This window comes from Vulpes vulpes, chromosome 2 (assembly GCF_048418805.1).
Source record: "Vulpes vulpes isolate BD-2025 chromosome 2, VulVul3, whole genome shotgun sequence".
Taxonomy (NCBI): Eukaryota; Metazoa; Chordata; class Mammalia; order Carnivora; family Canidae; genus Vulpes; species Vulpes vulpes.
Window position 1 is genome coordinate 91680796 of NC_132781.1, and position 17979 is coordinate 91698774.

The 17979-nt window shown below is 34.2% G+C and overlaps 1 protein-coding gene across 4 annotated transcripts in view; it reads right to left on the bottom strand.

Moving 5' to 3' along the window:
* The window catches only part of ODAD2 (outer dynein arm docking complex subunit 2), a 184941-nt gene that overhangs the window by 154231 nt on the left and 12731 nt on the right, over positions 1–17979 (bottom strand). For 2 of the 4 annotated variants that reach the window (XM_072749250.1, XM_072749251.1), the window contains exons 4-8: positions 17604–17796; positions 16878–16984; positions 16563–16699; positions 14118–14234; positions 740–945 (exon numbers count right to left, since the gene is read on the bottom strand). In XM_072749250.1, the coding sequence (XP_072605351.1) occupies positions 740–945; positions 14118–14234; positions 16563–16699; positions 16878–16984; positions 17604–17796 (760 nt within the window). Of the gene's footprint in view, positions 1–739; positions 946–14117; positions 14235–16286; positions 16369–16562; positions 16700–16877; positions 16985–17603; positions 17797–17979 lie in introns of those variants that run through there. The other 2 variants (XM_072749253.1, XM_072749252.1) reach the window with 2 other exon arrangements.

A 17979-nucleotide genomic window follows, 5' to 3' on the forward strand; every position in this document is an offset into this window, starting at 1 on the left:
ACTCCGTGGTTCTCAGAATCCCTGCAAGTGAGGGTCCCCTGTGACCAGCTGAGAGCCACTTCTTGCTTTACCCAATCGGGGACTGCATGGAACATTAAAAATAGGCTGAAATTTGTAAGCTATATGCTAATTTAAAAAGTGTCCTTGGCATCTCTGACTGCCGGCTTTTACGAAACACAGGGCCTTAATCTGTGCTTAGGTACCTATTTATAGACATCCCTAAGTGGAACTCGTTTTGTATGTCAGACATTCTTTAAATTAGTGTCCGCTTCACTTAAGCCTGTTAATATTTTGGAGGCTCTAGCCTTTCTATGGTATTTACTTAAAGTTCTGTTAATAGATAAGATGCTGTCTCTATCAAGATTTCCCTGATTCACTTCACATAATTTTAATCATTCTAAATTCACCTAGCACTTAACTTCTTCAGGTCCCTACCACTGTGTTTACACTGCCCGTGAGATTCCTCCATGTCTTTTATCATCTTTTTCACGTGATATTAGCCCTGACCTACCAATTGAGTCAATGGTGCTCTTGCCTTCCCTTCTGGTGCCCACACATAAGCCGTATTCATGCCAAATACCTCTACTTGGAATATGAAGAGCAGAGAGGGACTGACTTGTATTATGGAGGGACATGTCAACATCTACTCTGGACTTTCTCCCATGACATAAACTAACAACTAGGCAAATGTGGTTACTGAGGATGTATCGGAGAAGCCCTTGTGCAAATTTCTACATACTCTTTGAAATCAACAGTGGCCTTCCAGTTTAAACTTGGCTCTAATCTCTTGGTCATTTGAGTCTTCCCGAAGTTAATTTGGTTCTTCTCTAGTATATTCTTGCTTGAAGCAAGAAAAGCTTTAGGAAGGGCGTCTGCTTCTTCCTTCTTAGGTATCTCCTTAGGTTCTTCATTTTCTTTTTTCCATTCTTCAGTGAATCTAATATCCTTTTTGTACAAAAAAAAAAAAAACCAGTAATTTTTTACAATGACATCACTTCTGAATTATTTTGTGCTATCTGAAAATTAAAAAGTGATAACTTCAGAAAATGAAGTCTCTGATGCCTCTAACTTGTGTTGCTTAGTGACACACACTAGAGAAGGGCCACTCAGGACTCAGGTCTCTACTGGAGTGATGTTGCCAGAAATGTGATGTTCCTAAGCTCCCCTCCCCACTGCAGCACACACAGATACAACAGCAGGGTTAGACCTACTCACTCTTCACTACTGCCAGACAGATCTAAACTCAAGGGCTGACTGGGTGGCTCAGTGGTTGAGTGTCTGTCTTTGGCTCAGGGTGTGATCCTGGGGTCCCAGGATTGAGTTCCACATCAGGCTCCCTGCAAGGGGTCTGCTTCTCCCTCTGCCTATGTCTATGCCTTTCTCTGTGTGTCTTTCATGAATAAATAAAATCTTTTAAAAAATATCTAAACTCAGATGCTATATTGACTGGGACACATCACGTATAAATTTCTGAAACAAAGGATTAAAAGCATATTTTGCAGTTAGCCAGAGATAAAAGACACATGACAGAGGAAGTCATTATATTTAAAAGACACATGACAGAGGAAGAAATATAATGATTAAAAAAGACTTATCAGAAACAATGCAAGCCAAAGGAAAAGAGACTGACATCTTTAAAATATTTTTTTAAAAAAAGACCTGCCAACCCAAAATTCTAAATAGAGATTTTAAAAAAAAAAAAAAGCTTTCAAAAATAAGGGCAAAATAAAGACTTTCATAGATGATCAAAACCAGAGAATTCTCGTTCACTTCCGGAAGGCGTGTGCTAAAGAAATGGTGATGAAGTTCTTCATTCAGAAGGAATAACATACCAGAAAGAGGACTATACCACATCTATACAAAGAAATGAAAATCTGTAGAAATGGTAAAAATATAAAAGACTCTTCATATTATTTTTAATCATTCTAAAATGTAATTGATTCTCTAATGTAAAAATAGTATCATTGTGTTGAGGGGTTAATAGTATACAAAAGTAAAATGCATGACAACAGTGCCAAGGGTAGGGAGAGGCACTGAAGGTTACTGTGGTAAGTTCTTAAAGTCTTTGTGAAATGGTAAGACAGTATTTAAATGTGGGTAGGATAAATTAGAGATATACATTATGAGCCCTAGGGCAGTCACCATGAAACTTTTAAGAAGTATAACTGACAAAAAGCATAAATAAAACCATCATTTTTAAAGGCTCAATTAATATGAAAAGGGCAGGAAAAGAGGGAAAAACTAACAAAGAAGAAACGAGACAAAAAAGAAACAAGTAGCAAGTTAGTAAATTTAAATTCAAATCAATCCTTAGTTACATTAAATAAAAATGATTTAAAACTTCAGTTAAAAGAAACTGGATTGAATTGGATGAAAAAGGTATTTAAAAACCCACTTTCCATACAACCAATAATCAAAAAATGCAGGAATGGTTACATTAAAATCAAACAAAATGGACTTAAAAACAAAATATTATCAGACCTAAAAAGGGAGACATATAATGACAGTCAACACAACTCTTATTGTATATTCACCAAACAACAGAACTTCAAAGTACATTTAAAAAAAAATGTAACTAAAAAGAAAAATAGATAAGCCCATAATTATGAGACTTCAAAAACTCCTCTTTCAGTAATCAATAAAATAAGCACACAAAAATTAATAATATAGAGAACTGAGCAATACTATCAATTACATTGACAAAATTGACAATTATAGAACATACTACCCAATGGCAGCAGGACACATATTCCTCTCAAACAAAAAAGAAATCACCAAAATTGACCACATTTTGGTCCATAAAACAAACATCTACAAAGCTAAAAGGACTAAAATCATACAAAAAAAATCTTCTCTTAATTCAATGGAATTAAACCAGAAACCAGTAAAAGAAAGATAACTAGAAAATCTTCAGATATATTAATTTGCCTGAAAACATATCAAAATCTATGGGATGTAGTTCATGTAGTGTTCATATAGAAATTTACAGGATAAAACTTTATAGTAGAAAAAATAAAGGTCTCAAATGAATGGCTAAACTTCCAAATTAAGAGATTAAATAAGAGCAAATTAAACCCAAAAAAATCAGAAGGAAAATAAAATCATCAAGAGCAGAAATCAAATAAAAAGGAAAGCAGCCAAAAAAATCAATGAAACAAATAACTGTTCTTTAAATAAAATCAACTACTTCTTTCCAGATTAATCAAGAATAAAAAGAGAGAAGACTCAAATGATCCATATCAGAATTGAAAGACCAGTCATCACAAAAGATCTTCCAGACATTAAAGGATAATAATGGAAAGTCACACTTGATGCCAATAAATTAGATAAGTTGGATAAAATGTAAGAATTCACTGAAACACACAAACTACCAAGGCTCAAGAAGAAGTAACTGGACTAGCTCTATATCCATTAAAGAAATCAAATTCTCAATATAAAAACATTCCAACAAAGAAAGCTACAGGCACAGATGGCTTCACTGGTGAATTGTATCAAATATTTAAGAAAGGAATAATATCCAATTTGTATGAAGAATTCTAGAAAGAAGAAAAGTAAGTGAATATTTCCCAATTCATTTTCTGAGGCCACATTACCCAGCTACTAACACCAGATAAAGATGTTAAAAAATAACTACTAACCCGTATCTTTCATGATTATAGATGCAAATATCCTCAGTAAAATACTATCAAATTTCATCCAGTAATGTCAAATAGGGTAAGACATAATGATGAATTGGGATTTACTCCAGAATTGAACGTTAGTTCAATACTCAAAAAAGTCATCAACAGACAAAATAAGGATAATCGTGCGATCTCAAGAAATGCAATAAAATCACCACCTCAAAGCAGCAATGGGCTCATCTCCCATGGGTTAAGTGGAGGCCCCATGGGAAGCATGTAAGAAGGCACTCTCCCTCCCTATCAGCCAAGGTAGTGTCAGCAGAGGCTTCATAGGAACTAAACTTCTACCCCTGTCCAATGGTAATGAAGCATACTATACCACCAGAGTTGTCAATTGAAAGTGAAGAACTCAGACCTTGCAGGACCTCCAGACTCCACCAGCAAAGTGCCAGAGAAGGCCTGCTAAAACAAAAGATCTAAATAAAATCCAGAGTTTCACAACATAATGCCCCAAATGTCCAAGACAATAAAAGATCATTCATCCTACCAAGAACCAAAAGATCATTCATCCTACCAAGAACCTTTTGAATGAGAAAGGATAATGCAAGAGTAATATTTATGCCAAGATGAAATAGATGTTGGAATAATTTGATATGAATTTAAAGCTGCCATCATAAAAATGCTTCAGTGAGCAATTTTAAAGACTTGAAACAAACTAAAAAGCCTCAACAAGTAAATAAAAGATATGAAGAAACAAAAAGAAATTTTTAAACTGAAATTTATGAACCAAAAAACAAAAAAAAAACAAAAAAAACTCACTGGATAGGCCTAACAATATGATGGAGAGGACAGAGGGGAATAATCCATGACCTTCCATGAAATTACTCAGTATGAATAAAGAAGGGAAAATTCATTGCAAAAAAAAAATGATAGAACCTCAAGATCTGTGAGGCCACAACAAAAATTCCAAAATTCATGTCATCAGAGTAACAGAAAGAGAAGAGGAAGAGAGTCAGACTAAAAATGTATTCTAACAAGATTTGAAATTTTCTCAAACTTGGAAAAAGACATAAACCTAAGATTCAAGAAGCTGAGGAAACCCTAAACAAACAAACAAAGTAATCCATGCCAAGACACATACAAAAAAATCAAACTCGACAAACTAAAGACAAGGAAAATTCTTAACAGCCATGAGACATAAACAATATTTTGCTTTTAAGAGGAAAACAATTAAAATAATAACAGATAATCATGGAAGCCAGAAGAAACATTTTTTAAACACTGGAAGTTAAGAATTGTCAGCCTGGGATATTATATCCAGTGAAAATATTCTTCAGAAATGAAGGGGAGGTCAAGAAATTCTCAGAAAATGAAGAGAAGTTGTCATCACAAACTTAAACTAAAAGAGTAAGTTCTTAAACAGAAAGACTATGATAAAAGAAGAAACTTGCAACAGCAAAAAAAGAAAAACAGTGGAAAAGAATAAAAGTGTAGGTAAATACAAAAGACATTCATTCTGCTTTTGAGTTTTTTAAATGAAGTTTGATGTTTGAAGCAAAACATAATGCTGTCTTATACAGTTAGCAATGAATATGGAGGAAATAAAGACAATTACAAATGAGAGAGGTAAAGGGACTTAAAAGAAGATACTTTTTTTGATTACTAAAATTGTATTTATTTTTTCAGTCCCATCAGTGTAATAGTATTATAGCTTTTGCAAGAAGTTTATGTTGAAAGAGAAATGACATAAATTCTCACATAGTATATTTGTAAAGAAAGACTACGCTGACAGTTTTTTTTGTGACATCTCAGGGAGTTGCAAGGGATTATACACAATTAAAGACACAATTAAGTCATACACAATTACTGTTTGAAGGCGACATGGTTTCTGTACTTTGCTCAAACTGGTATAATGTCAAATAGTAGATTATAATTGATTACATAGGTATATATGGTACAATACTGATAGTAACCACAAACATGCAAAATCTTTACAAAGAGGTACATTCAAAACACTATGGATAAATCAAAATAGAATTCTAAAAAAATGTTCAAGTAATCTGCAGAAACCACAGGGAAAAGAAAACAAAAATGAAAACTAGGAGGAACACAAAATAAAAGTAAAGTGGCAAGCATAAGCTCTAACATGTCAATAATTAAATGCATATTATCTAAACACATCAGTAGATACATCAATTGAGTTACACAAATTTATTTTTAAAATGACTCAACTATCTGCTGTTTACAAGAAACTCACTTCAAATATAACAATATATGTAGCATGAAAGTAATAGGGGAGATGGGTGCTGGGTGGCTCAGTCGGTTAAGCATCTGCCTTCAGCTCAGGTCATGCTCTCAGGGTCCTGGGATAGAGCCCCACATTGGCCTCCCTGCTCAGCTGGGAGTCTGCTTCTCCCTCTCTCCCTCCCCCTGCTTATACTCTCTCACTCACTTTCTCTCTCTAAAATAAATAAATAAAATCTTTAAAAATTATATTAAAAAAGAAAATAATAGGAAAGAAAGATAAAACATGCAAACAGTGGTTAAAAGAAAGCAGGAGTGGCTATAAATGTATCCAATTAAGTAGACTTCAGAAAAAGGAAAATCATGAAGGACAGAGAGGGACATTACATGATGATAAAATGATCAATCTATCAAGAAGATATAGCAATATTAAATGCATATACAGAGCTTCAAATACAAAAACAGAACTAGAGAAAAATTAGACAAATCCATAATTATAGTTGGAATACTTCAAAACTTCTCTCTCAACAACTGATAGAAAATCAGCAAGAATATGAAAGAACTTAGCACCAAAAACCACATGATTTTTTACACAAGGTAAAAAGAAGAGAAGAAATAATAAATACCAAAGTGAAGTAGAAAAAAACACACACAGAGAGAAAAATCAATGAAACTAAAAGCTAAGTCTCTGAGGAAACAGAAAATCAAGAGACCTCTACCCAGATGAGTCAAGAAAAAATAAAACACCAATGACCAATATTAGAAATGAGAGAGGTAACAATAGCTACATAGTCTACAGACATTAAAAGATGAATAAAAGAATAACCATAAACAAGTTTACACCAATACATTTGACATAGATGAAATGGACAATTTCCTTTAAAGACAATCTACCAGGGTGCCTGGCTGGCTCAGTCAGTAGAGCATGCAGCTCTTGATCTTGGGGTTGAAAGTCTGGGGATAGAGATTGGGATAGAGATTATTTAAATTAAAAAATAAAATGGTTAAAGTGGCAAAAGGTTATGTATACTTTACTCCAACAGAATCATTTTTTAAATAAGTAAAAAAAAATAAAGATTACCAAAACTTCCTCAAGAAGAAACAAATAACCAGCCTGGCCCTAACTAGTAAAGACACTGAAATCTGTCGTTTAACAACTTACCTACAAAGGACACTCCAGGCCCAGATGGCTTCACTACCAAACATGTAAGAAAGAAACAATATCAATTCTACACAAACTCTTTCAGAAATTGCAGAGGAAAAAAAAACTTCCCAACTCATTTTATAAGGCCAGTATCACTCTGATAACCAAAACCAAAGATATTAAAGAAAACTACACATCAAAACCTTATAAATATAGATGTGACACTTAAAATCTTAGCAAGTTAGATCCAATAATATATAAAAATGATACTACATCCTGAACAAATGAGGTTTGTTCCAGAAATGTATGGTTATTTTTTTAAAGCTCATCAATGTAATTTATTACATTAACAAACTAAGAGAGAAAAAAAACATGTAATTTTCTTAATAGGTAATCATTTGGTAAAATCCAACATCCATTCCCTTTTGTTTTGGTTTTATTTAAATTTATTTATTTATTTTCTTTTTAAAATTTTTATTTATTTATGATAGTCACACACAGAGAGAGAGAGAGAGAGGCAGAGACACAGGCAGAGGGAGAAGCAGGCTCCATGCACCGGGAGCCCGACGTGGGATTCGATCCTGGGTCTCCAGGATCGCGCCCTGGGCCAAAGGCAGGCGCCAAACAGCTGCGCCACCCAGGGATCCCGGTTTTATTTAAATTTAAATTAGTAAACATACAGTGTATTATTGATTTTGGGGTAGAATTTAGTGATTCATCAGTTGCATATAATACCCAGTGTTCATTACATCAAATGCCCTCTCTTAATGCCCATCATCCCATTCTCCCATCCCCCACACCCACCTCCCCTCCAGTAACCCTCAGTTTGTTCTCTATAGTATAGAATCTCTTATGGTTAGTCTCCCTTTCTGTTTTTATCCAATATCTATACCTAATAAAAGTTTTCAACAATCTGAAATAAAGGGGGAACTTCTTCAATCTTATAAATGTCATATACAGCTAACACATACTTAATAATGAGAAACTGAAAGTTTTTCCTTTACCACCAGGAGCAAGAGACTACTTCTATATAATTCTGTACTGGAAGTTCCAGATAATACATTAAGAAAAGACAAAAAAAGGCACTGAGACTGAAAAGGAAGAGGCAAAATGATCATTATATACAGTCAATATAATCACATACATAGGAAACCCTCTGGGATCTATGAACCAGACACTAAAACTAGTAAATGTTTCAGAATATAAAAATGATATATAAAAATCAAGTGAATTTTTATATAGTAGCAACAGATAATCACAAATTAAAATTTTAAAACTACTATTAACCATAGCCTTTTTAAATAACAATTCAACTTTGAAGTTAGATTCAACTTTGAAGATCTAAATAGCTTTATTAATTGATTCATGAAGCCAGCAGCATCCCATGTAGCTAGCAGACAGATGTTCCACTGAGCTAAACAAAAGAAATAATTTTAAAGTCAGAGATACCATTTGAAAAAAGGAATTTATTAGCAAGGAATGTATTGTTTAGACAAGGTTGCCCTCCTAAGAGAAGCAGAAGGGGTAAATCAGTAAATATCCTAGTATTGACCAGGAAATTCCAATTGACTTGTTATAAGTTACATTCCTGGGTGGTTGAAATTGCAGTTATTTAGGTATAAATAATAATAATGATATAATATAATATAATATAATATAATATAATATAATATAATAAATATATAATAATATAATTCTTGAGTGTTGACTTGGCCTAAGTAATGCCACTTTGGGCCTGTGGTTTTCTTTTTTAACACTCTTAAAATATGAAATATTTATAAGTAGGTTTCACGAGATATATGCAAGACCTGTGCATTGAAAATTACAAAATATTGCTGAGAAACTGAAGGCCTAAATAAATGGCGAGACATACTCTGTTCATGGATTGGAAACCTCAGGATTGTTAAGACATTAGCTCTTTCTAAATTGATCTATAGATTCATCATAATCTCAACCATAATTCTTTCAGGCATTTTTTAAAAGATTTTATTTATTATTTATTCATGAGAGACATAGAGAGAGAGGCAGAGACATTGGGAGAAGTAAAAGCAGGCTCCATGCAGAGAGCCTGATGTGGGACTCGATCCTGGGACTCCAGGATCATGCCCTGGGACAAATGCAAGCGTTCAACTGCTGAGCCACCCAGGCATCCCATCTTTCAGGCTTTTTATGAAGAAATTGACAAGCTGACCTTAACATTCTAATGGATATGCAAAAGATGTAAAATAGACAAACAAGTTTGGAAAAGAAAACATTGAAGGACATATACTACCTGACTTCCAGACTTATTATAAAGCTACAGTAATCCAAAGAGTGTGCTACTGGTATAAAAATAGACAAACAGATCACACCCATACAAATGGACAATTGATTTTTGACAAAGGTATAAAAGTAATTCAATGGAGAAACGATGGCTTTTTCAACAAATGGTGCTGGAAAAACCAGATATTTATATGCAAAAGAAAAAAAAGAACTTTGATCCATACCTCATATTATGTACAAAAATTAAATTTAAAGGCCTTAATGTAAAACCTAACATTTGAAAACTTTTAGGAAAAAACACTGGAGAAAATCTTTCTGATACTGGGTTTGGCAAAGCTTTATGAGATACAACACTATAAAGAAAAAATTAACAAGTTGGACTTCATTAAAATTGAGGACATTTGCTCTTTGGAAGATATACTGATTAGAGAATGAAATGAAGCCACAACCAGAAGATCATATTTACAAGCCATATATCTAATAGATTATGTAAGCCAAAAATATATATAAAAGAGCTCTTACAACTCAGTAAAGAAATCAAACAACCCAATAAAAAAAACTGTGTGAAAGATCTGAATAGACATATATGATATATAAATGGCAAATAAACATATGAAAAAATGCATTCAAGAAATGCAAATTAAAACCCAGTGAGATATTAGTACACACACCTATTAGAATGTCTAAAATTAGAGGACTGACCATACCAGTTATTGACGAATATACAGAAGAACTGAAAGTCTCATACATTGCCAGTGTGTATGTAAAATATTACCACCGCTTTGGAAAGCAGTTTACCCATTGCTTAAAAAGTTAAGCATGCAACCATATGATCTTGCTGTTTATTCCTAGATTTTACCCCAAGAGAAATGAAAGCATATGATCTGTGGAGATATACACCTGAAAATAAAATGTTAAAAATATGAGACCTTAAATTTTAAAGATATGTACAATATTTTGAAAATAAAAGAATATTTGCAGGTGGGTGACAGAAAAGAAAATCAGAGGATCAATCTCAGAAGCCCAACACCCAACTAGTAAGTTTCAAAGAGAACAGAGAAGAAGGAATGATTAAAGATGTGATACCAAAAAAAGTATTTTTCTAGTTTTGAAGGACATATGTCATCATTAATGAAAAACAAACAAAACCAGCACCAACCATATCATCATTAAAATTACAGAACATCCGGAATAAGAGATCCTAAAGGCTTTGTTAGATGGGAAAAGTCAAAACAGGCCATGTAGGAAAAAAATGCCTCTAAAATTCTAAGTAAAAATTGTTTTTGAACTATCATTATAGAAACAATAACAGAGAAAAAAATAAAGATATTTTCTTATGCAAACCCTCAATATTTTCCCTGTTATATGCCTCTTTTACTCAGGAAGCTCCACCAAAATGATGGGATATACCAACAAAAGGAAAACTAAATGGAAGGGAACTTCAACATAATAAAGACCATATATGAAAAGCCTACAGCAAATATCACATTCAGTGGTGAAAGCCTGAAAACTTTCCCCCAATATCAGGAATAAATATGGAGGTAGAGTTCACTGCTTCTATTCAGTGCAAAATCCTAAAAGGTCTAGCCATAGTAATTAGACAAGAAAAAGAAATCTAAGCGGCACCTGGCAGGCTAGGAAGCCTGCCTCTCCCTCTCCCTCTGCCTGCCACTCCCCCTGCTTCTGCTCGCGCTCTCTCTTTCTCTCTCTCTCTCTGTTAAATAAATAAAATCTTAAAAAAAGAAAATAAAAAGAAATTTAAAAACACGCAAATTGAAAAGAAGTAAAACTATTTGCAGATGACATGATCTTTTATGTAGAAAGACCTAAAGATAAAAAAAAAAAACTGAGTTAATAAATGAATTCAGTAAAGTTGCAGGATGTGATTTTGAATTTCACATTCAAAAGCCAGATCTGATTTCAACACTCAAAGAAAAAACAGTTCCATTTCTTCTCATTAGCAGTGAACAATCAAAAAGGAAATTAAGGAAACAATTCCATTCAATAGCATCCAAAAGAATATAATGCTTAGAAATAAATTTAACCAAGGAGGCAAAAGAAGACACTGAAAACTATAAAACACTGCTGATAAAAAAAAATTAAAGGAAACAAAAAAAAAAACAAATGGAAAGACACCCCATGTTCATGGATTGGAAGAATTAATATTGTTAAGACAACAATGTTATACAAAGCAATCTATAAATTCAATGTAATCCCAATCAAAAGCCTAATGATGTTTTTTTGCAAAAATGGTAAAACCAAACCTAAAAGTCAAGGGAACCTAAATAGCTAAAGCAGTCTTTAAAAAACAAGAACAAAGTTTGAGGAGTCATACTTCTCAATTTCAAAACTACTACAAAGATAGAGTAATCAAAATAGTATGGGACTTGTATAAGGGCAGACAAAAAAGAATAGAATAAAGAGTCCAAAAATAAACCTCTACATCTATGGCAAATTGATTTTCAACAAGGATACCAAGACCTTTCAATGGGGAAAGAACAATCTCTTCAACAAATGGTGCCCGGAAAACTGGATATCCACATGCAAAAAGAATTAAATTACACATTACTTTACTTACACCCTATACAAAACTTAACTCAAAATGAATCAAAGACTTACAGAGATAACACCATGACATTATTAGACGAAAACAGGACAAATCTTCATTACCTTGGCTTTGGCAATGGTTTCTTATGATACCAAAAATATAGGCAAGAAAAAATGTATTTGTTGGACTTTATCAAAATTAAAAATGTTTGTGCATTAAAGAACACTATCAAGATGAGTGAAGACAACACACAGAATGGGAGAAAATATCTGCAAATATTCTATCTGATAAGGGATTAATAGTCAATATATAAAGAATTCCTACAACTCAACAACAAAAAAAATGCCCCATTTTTTAATGGGCAAAGGCCTTGAATAGACATTTCTTAAAATAAATATACAAATGCCCAATAATAGTCACAATAGTCACAATATATAAAGAATTCCTATAACTCAACAACAAAAAAAATGTCCCATTTTTTAATGGGCAAAGGACTTGAATAGACATTTCTTAAAATAATAAAGAATTAAAAAATTAAAATTAAAATAATAAAGAATTCCTACAACTCTATTTCTATTTCTATTAAGAAATAGACATTTCTTAAAATAATAAAGAATTAAAAAATTAAAATTAAAATAATATAATTTTAATTTTATTAAAATTTTAATTTTAATAAAAATTAAAATAATAAAGAATTCCTACAACTCAACAACAAAAAAAATGCCCCATTTTTTAATGGGCAAAGGACTTGAATAGACATTTCTTAAAATAAGTATACAAATGCCCAATAATACGGAAATATGCTAAACATTACTATTAGGGAAATGGAAATCCAAACTATAATGGAATACTGTACTTCATACTTACTAGGATATCTATAATAAAAAAACACACATACAATCACACACAGAAAATAACGAGTATTGGTGGGAATGTGGAGAAGCTGGAATCCTTCTACAGGAGCATAAAATGGTTCAATCTAGGTATAGTTGGTACTTCAGAATTAGCATATGACACAGAAATTCCACTCCTAGGTAACCTCCAAAATTAAAACAGGGACTCAGTTACTTTTAAGCCAATATTTATAGCATTTTTCACCATAATCAAAAAGTGGAAACAACCCAAGTGTCCAACAATAGATTTACTGATAAACAAAATGTGGTTATATACACAAATGGAATATTATTCAGCCACAAAAAGGAATGAAGTTCCGACACATGCTACAACATGGATGGACCTTGAACATATTATGCTAAATGTAATAAGCCAAGCACCAAAGTACAAATTTACAATTCCACTTCTCTGAAATACCTAGGAAAGGCAAATTTATATTTGATTAGAAATCGAGAAACCAAAAAGTAGATTAGAGGTTCCTAGGAGCTGGGGAAGTAGGCATGAGGAGGTTACTGCTTAATGGGAACAGTTTTAGTTTGAGATGATGAAAAAGATTTGGAAATGGACAGTAGTAATGGCTGCACATAATTAATGCCACTCAGTGATACACTCGAAGTAGTTAAAATTACAAATTTTATGTTTTGTATAGGTATTTTATAACAACAACAAAGGAAAACTAGAGTCCAGGAAATAGGTGATCAAAAACCAGGGGAAAAAACTCACAGGATGATGACAGAGAGAAGTTTCAGGACAAGAGCAGCAGCAGAATAGTAAGAAAATAGAGTGCTCTGGAAGTGGCAGTGTCAGAAGGAAAATAACAGATCTGATAAACTGTCTGATGTAGGATTTGTGGAATTGACATCATCTTGAGAATCAGCCTGGGGCTTAAGTGTATCACATTAGTATTTCTTGCATATTGCTTCTTACCCACATCAGCTTCAATCAAGATTTAATAACTGTATTAACTGATTCCTTTGTCCACCTCAAAAACTATTTCAAAAACCATGCAAGACACAAAGGAAGCACAGTTCTTATGCATATGCAGTTGACACACTTACTGAGACAATCCAACTAGTTAGTAATCATGGGATGCCCAGAAAGGATAAAAATAATCAAAACATCTAGGCTTCATTAACAGGGATGACTGCTTTGTTCTTAGCATTATAAATTCAAAAGGAAGATGAAAAGTGCTTTTTTAGAAAGCAATCTGAAATATTTTACACCTATTACCTAAAGAGGTTCAGAAACTTCCTTGAAGTACTCCACTTATAATATTTCTTATGTAATATATTGTGAAAAACTCTCTAAAAATTATAAACAGGGTCCAAAAATAGAATTACTCTCAACAGAAGGTAACATGTCAAGTAACACTATGCTACGATATTTCAAGATTCTGTAAACTTACCTGTTTAGACATATTTTCTGAAAATTTTGCCGATTTTTCTTTTAAAAATGTGACAAGGTCTTTATAAATTTCACTTTTTCTCTCATAATTAATTTCCCCCTCATCTTCTGTTTTGCCCTTTGGAAGAAAAAGTTTGGTGCAATTATTAATGTAGTAGCATTTGAACCTGATCAATACATCACAACCCAAGGCCACATACTGTTTTCTTCTCTCGAGGATCCATGTGGCAGGTTTTATACATCAAAAATATGGGCAAAATTCTTCCCCCTTAAAGTTATCCATTTGTCCATCCATCCACTCATCCACCCATCCATCATCCATCCATTATGCTTTTACTGAGTACCTCCTATATGCACGTAGGGCATTTTGCTAGTTAGCAAAGAATGGAGAGCTTCCTTCCCTCTGCACTCCTCTAATGCAAAAAAACAAAACACACACAAAAAAAACATTATGACTTCAAGAGACTCTGATGAAGTCATAAAAGGTCCCAAGATTAGAATGCCACCACAGAAAAGCTTGTTTCCATTTGTCACACTCTGTTCTTGTTCTGTGTGTAATGAGGTTGCTATGGGATTATTTTCTAGAGTTACAACCTCCATGTAAGCACTTGACACTCCAACCTTTGTCTCCATACCTCTTTCTTTTTATCTCTTTCCTTTCCTCACCTATCCTAATAGAAAAGATTTGACTCTGCCTTAACCAAATGTATATATAAAAACCCATAGTGTGCTTTTTATATATACGTAACCCCACACATACACAAAACATCATATACACCCATATAACTCAGGCGTGCCATGCATTTTGTCGTAATTATTGAATACTCTCATTTTCCTTATCTTTCATTCTTGAAATTGAGAGGAACACTTAGATATTTCCATATCAAATAAAGGTATATGTAGATCAGTAGCCCTTGATAGAAACAAAGTGTCCTTGCCCCACTCTAGAAGGTCAAAGTCTCTTATTTTCTGATTGGAAATTTCACTTTCTTAGAGTATCAAAACAAACCAAAGGCTAAATCATATTTAGCTCATCTCCCCCCTCTGTGCAGATATAATCTGAGAAGGTCATGCTGAGAAGAAATGCACCATAAGGCAAGTCAGATGAGATGCTTGCTGGTCATCAAGAAAGTGGCACTCACATTTTGAGGCCAATCCAAACCAAGAGGTAGCAATTCTCCCAACAGTCCCCTGTGATGAGGAATCCCCACTAAGGATTTAGGTTCTCCCTGCAGATATTGCCTGTGAGGCCCCACATTACATTGAAGACACCAAGGGCAGGGTTGCCAAGGGGAAAGCTGACCTCCTAGTAAGTTCAGTGAACAGGTATGAGACAAAAACTAAAATGTGTTCATGTGGAAGATTCAGAAGGCCACCACCCTGCTTAGTGCTCAGGGGTGAGAATCTGGAATGCTGTGTTTCTCCCTTGTCAGCTTCAGTCAGCTTCAGTTGGCAGCGAGTAGAAGGAAGACTGTAAAGCTGGAGGAGGGAGAAAGTGACTACTCACAGCTCCTCATCCCCTGTCCCCAGCAGTGAACCCTGGCAGTGGCAGCTGCTTCCAGTAGCAACAGTTGGTTCCAGTTCCCAGGGGTTTTTCCCTATGTTCCCAGAACCTGGCTCATTACACCTCCTTAGAATCCCATTACAAACCAACCAGGTCTCCCTCTTCCAAGGTCTGGGTCTCAGCTCTGCTGGTTCTGCAAAGATCCTCTCCTCTGAGCTCCTGAGGTACCAGCTCCTGGGCATTGTACTCTTCTGACATCTGAGTGCCAGTTTCATGAGACCCCCTGTGCTCCAGCATAGCCTGGAAGCGACCATTCCTCAGAGATATGGATCCCAGCTCTGTGGGAGTCCCCCCTCTGAACTTGTAAGGGACCATAACCAATGTAAGCAGGGTCCCCTCCTCAGGGGTCTAAGTCCCAGCTCTGCAAGGACATCTTCTGAGACCCTAAGGAACCAGCACAGCCTGGTGGTGCTCCCTCCCCAGACACATGGGTCCCAGCTTCTTGGGGGTGCTTCCTCCAAGCTCCCACATTTTAATTCCTTCCCTTTGTCCTCTCAACGCTTAGGGCAAAAGCTATAGTTACTGCTTCTGTGTTACCTCAGCCGCCTCTTATTTGCCCAAATACTTGTATGATTTATTAATTAATTAATCAATCAGTGAACTGACCGTTACAGAGGTTTTCATTTTATAAAGTGGTGTGGGTCCCTTTGACGGTCATTTCTTAGAAGACTGATTTAATGACCTGCAATGGGGAACACCGAGGCTCATTCTGAAATGGTTTTGGATTTGCTCAGCAAACACATAGCAAAGGGATCTGCTTCAACCCAACAGAACAGAATCACATTTTCTGTGGCCATCAGCATTCAGTCCTGGAGACATGCCTGCATTTACAGAGATGGAGCCAAGCACCAAAGTCAACATGGTTCTTAAAAAATTACTTACACCATTTAAAAATACTCCTTCTGCACTACAAGTAACACACAGAGTTTCAACATCATGGGGTTTTACCAGCACGTAACAAATTTCCCCATGAATTTGTCTCCAAGGTGGGGCTCGACATCCATTTGAAAATTCATAATCTGAAACCAATTATCAATCAATTAAAAGGAGCTCTGAAAAATAAAATATGTTATCTTTAAAAAGAAATAAATATGATTACAGTGTTTTTCAAATACTCAATCCTAATGTAGCTATTGAAGCAGTTGGAAATAATAATTATTATACATAACACAAAGTAAATCTGAGAATTATAGAAACCTGAAGTATAGTCAATAGATTCCAAGACGGTTTGTTCTCCTTTTCCTGAGAAATGTTTCAGCAGTTCTATATCGTTCTTAACAGTTGTTGGGTTTAAACAGATTTGTCTGAAATGAATTATAAGAAATGCATTTTAACACTTTAAAAGAGAATCTCCAGAAAACAGATGAAAATATCCCATTTTAGCAAGGGGGGGGCCGGTGGGAGGAAGAATATCACTTTTTATAATTAAAATTGTAGTCAAATTATACAACAACAAAAATGTTGCAGTTAGTTTTAGCTATGTTATAGCCTTACAACACTGTCAAGACATCAAGAAACCAGTGATTCATATTCAATGCAACATTAAATCAACTCGTTTAAAAATTCACTTCATTTCTTAGTGGTAATAGCATAATACTAGAAAAAAAACTACAAAAATGAACAAGTTTTAAACCTTAAAAAGTCTACATGATATTTGCATTACTATTTAACCATCTATCTAATTGTCTGAGGAGAGTGAAAATAACAAGGCCACTTCATGTTCTCAGAATCAGGTGAAACCCCATAGAAAGCTCTAGCAAAGCTAACAGCAAAACTTTACATTTTAGAATTAGAAATATCCATGCAATAGCCTAAAATCTACCGTTAAATCAATAACAACTCCTATAATTTGTGTATGTTTAAAAAAATTCTGAAAGCATTTTTTGTAACTTTTAGAGGTTTCTTTTTTTCTAAAAGACTCACAATGAAATATGTTTTAGAGAATGATTCAGTAGGTGCAGATCCAGTTGCTTAAGCAGCATGCCAACCTTCATCTTTATCTCACTTTCAGGATCTTCATCTTTGGTAATTTTATCAAGAATATTTACTGTGGATGTGTCTTCTTTCACCGTGTTATAATCCAAACCCAGGATTTTTGTTACAGGATCTCTGTTAGCTGATCAAACAAGTAAATAAATAAAAATTATTCTCTTGTCTTCTGTTGTAAGAAAAATAATGACTAACAAGTCCTCTGAAGCCCACCCAAATGTGCTTCCTTCATTAAGCTTTCTCTCATGGACCCAATTTGAATTAATCTCAACTTCTCAGATTCTGCTGTATTTAGGAACTTTCTTGTACT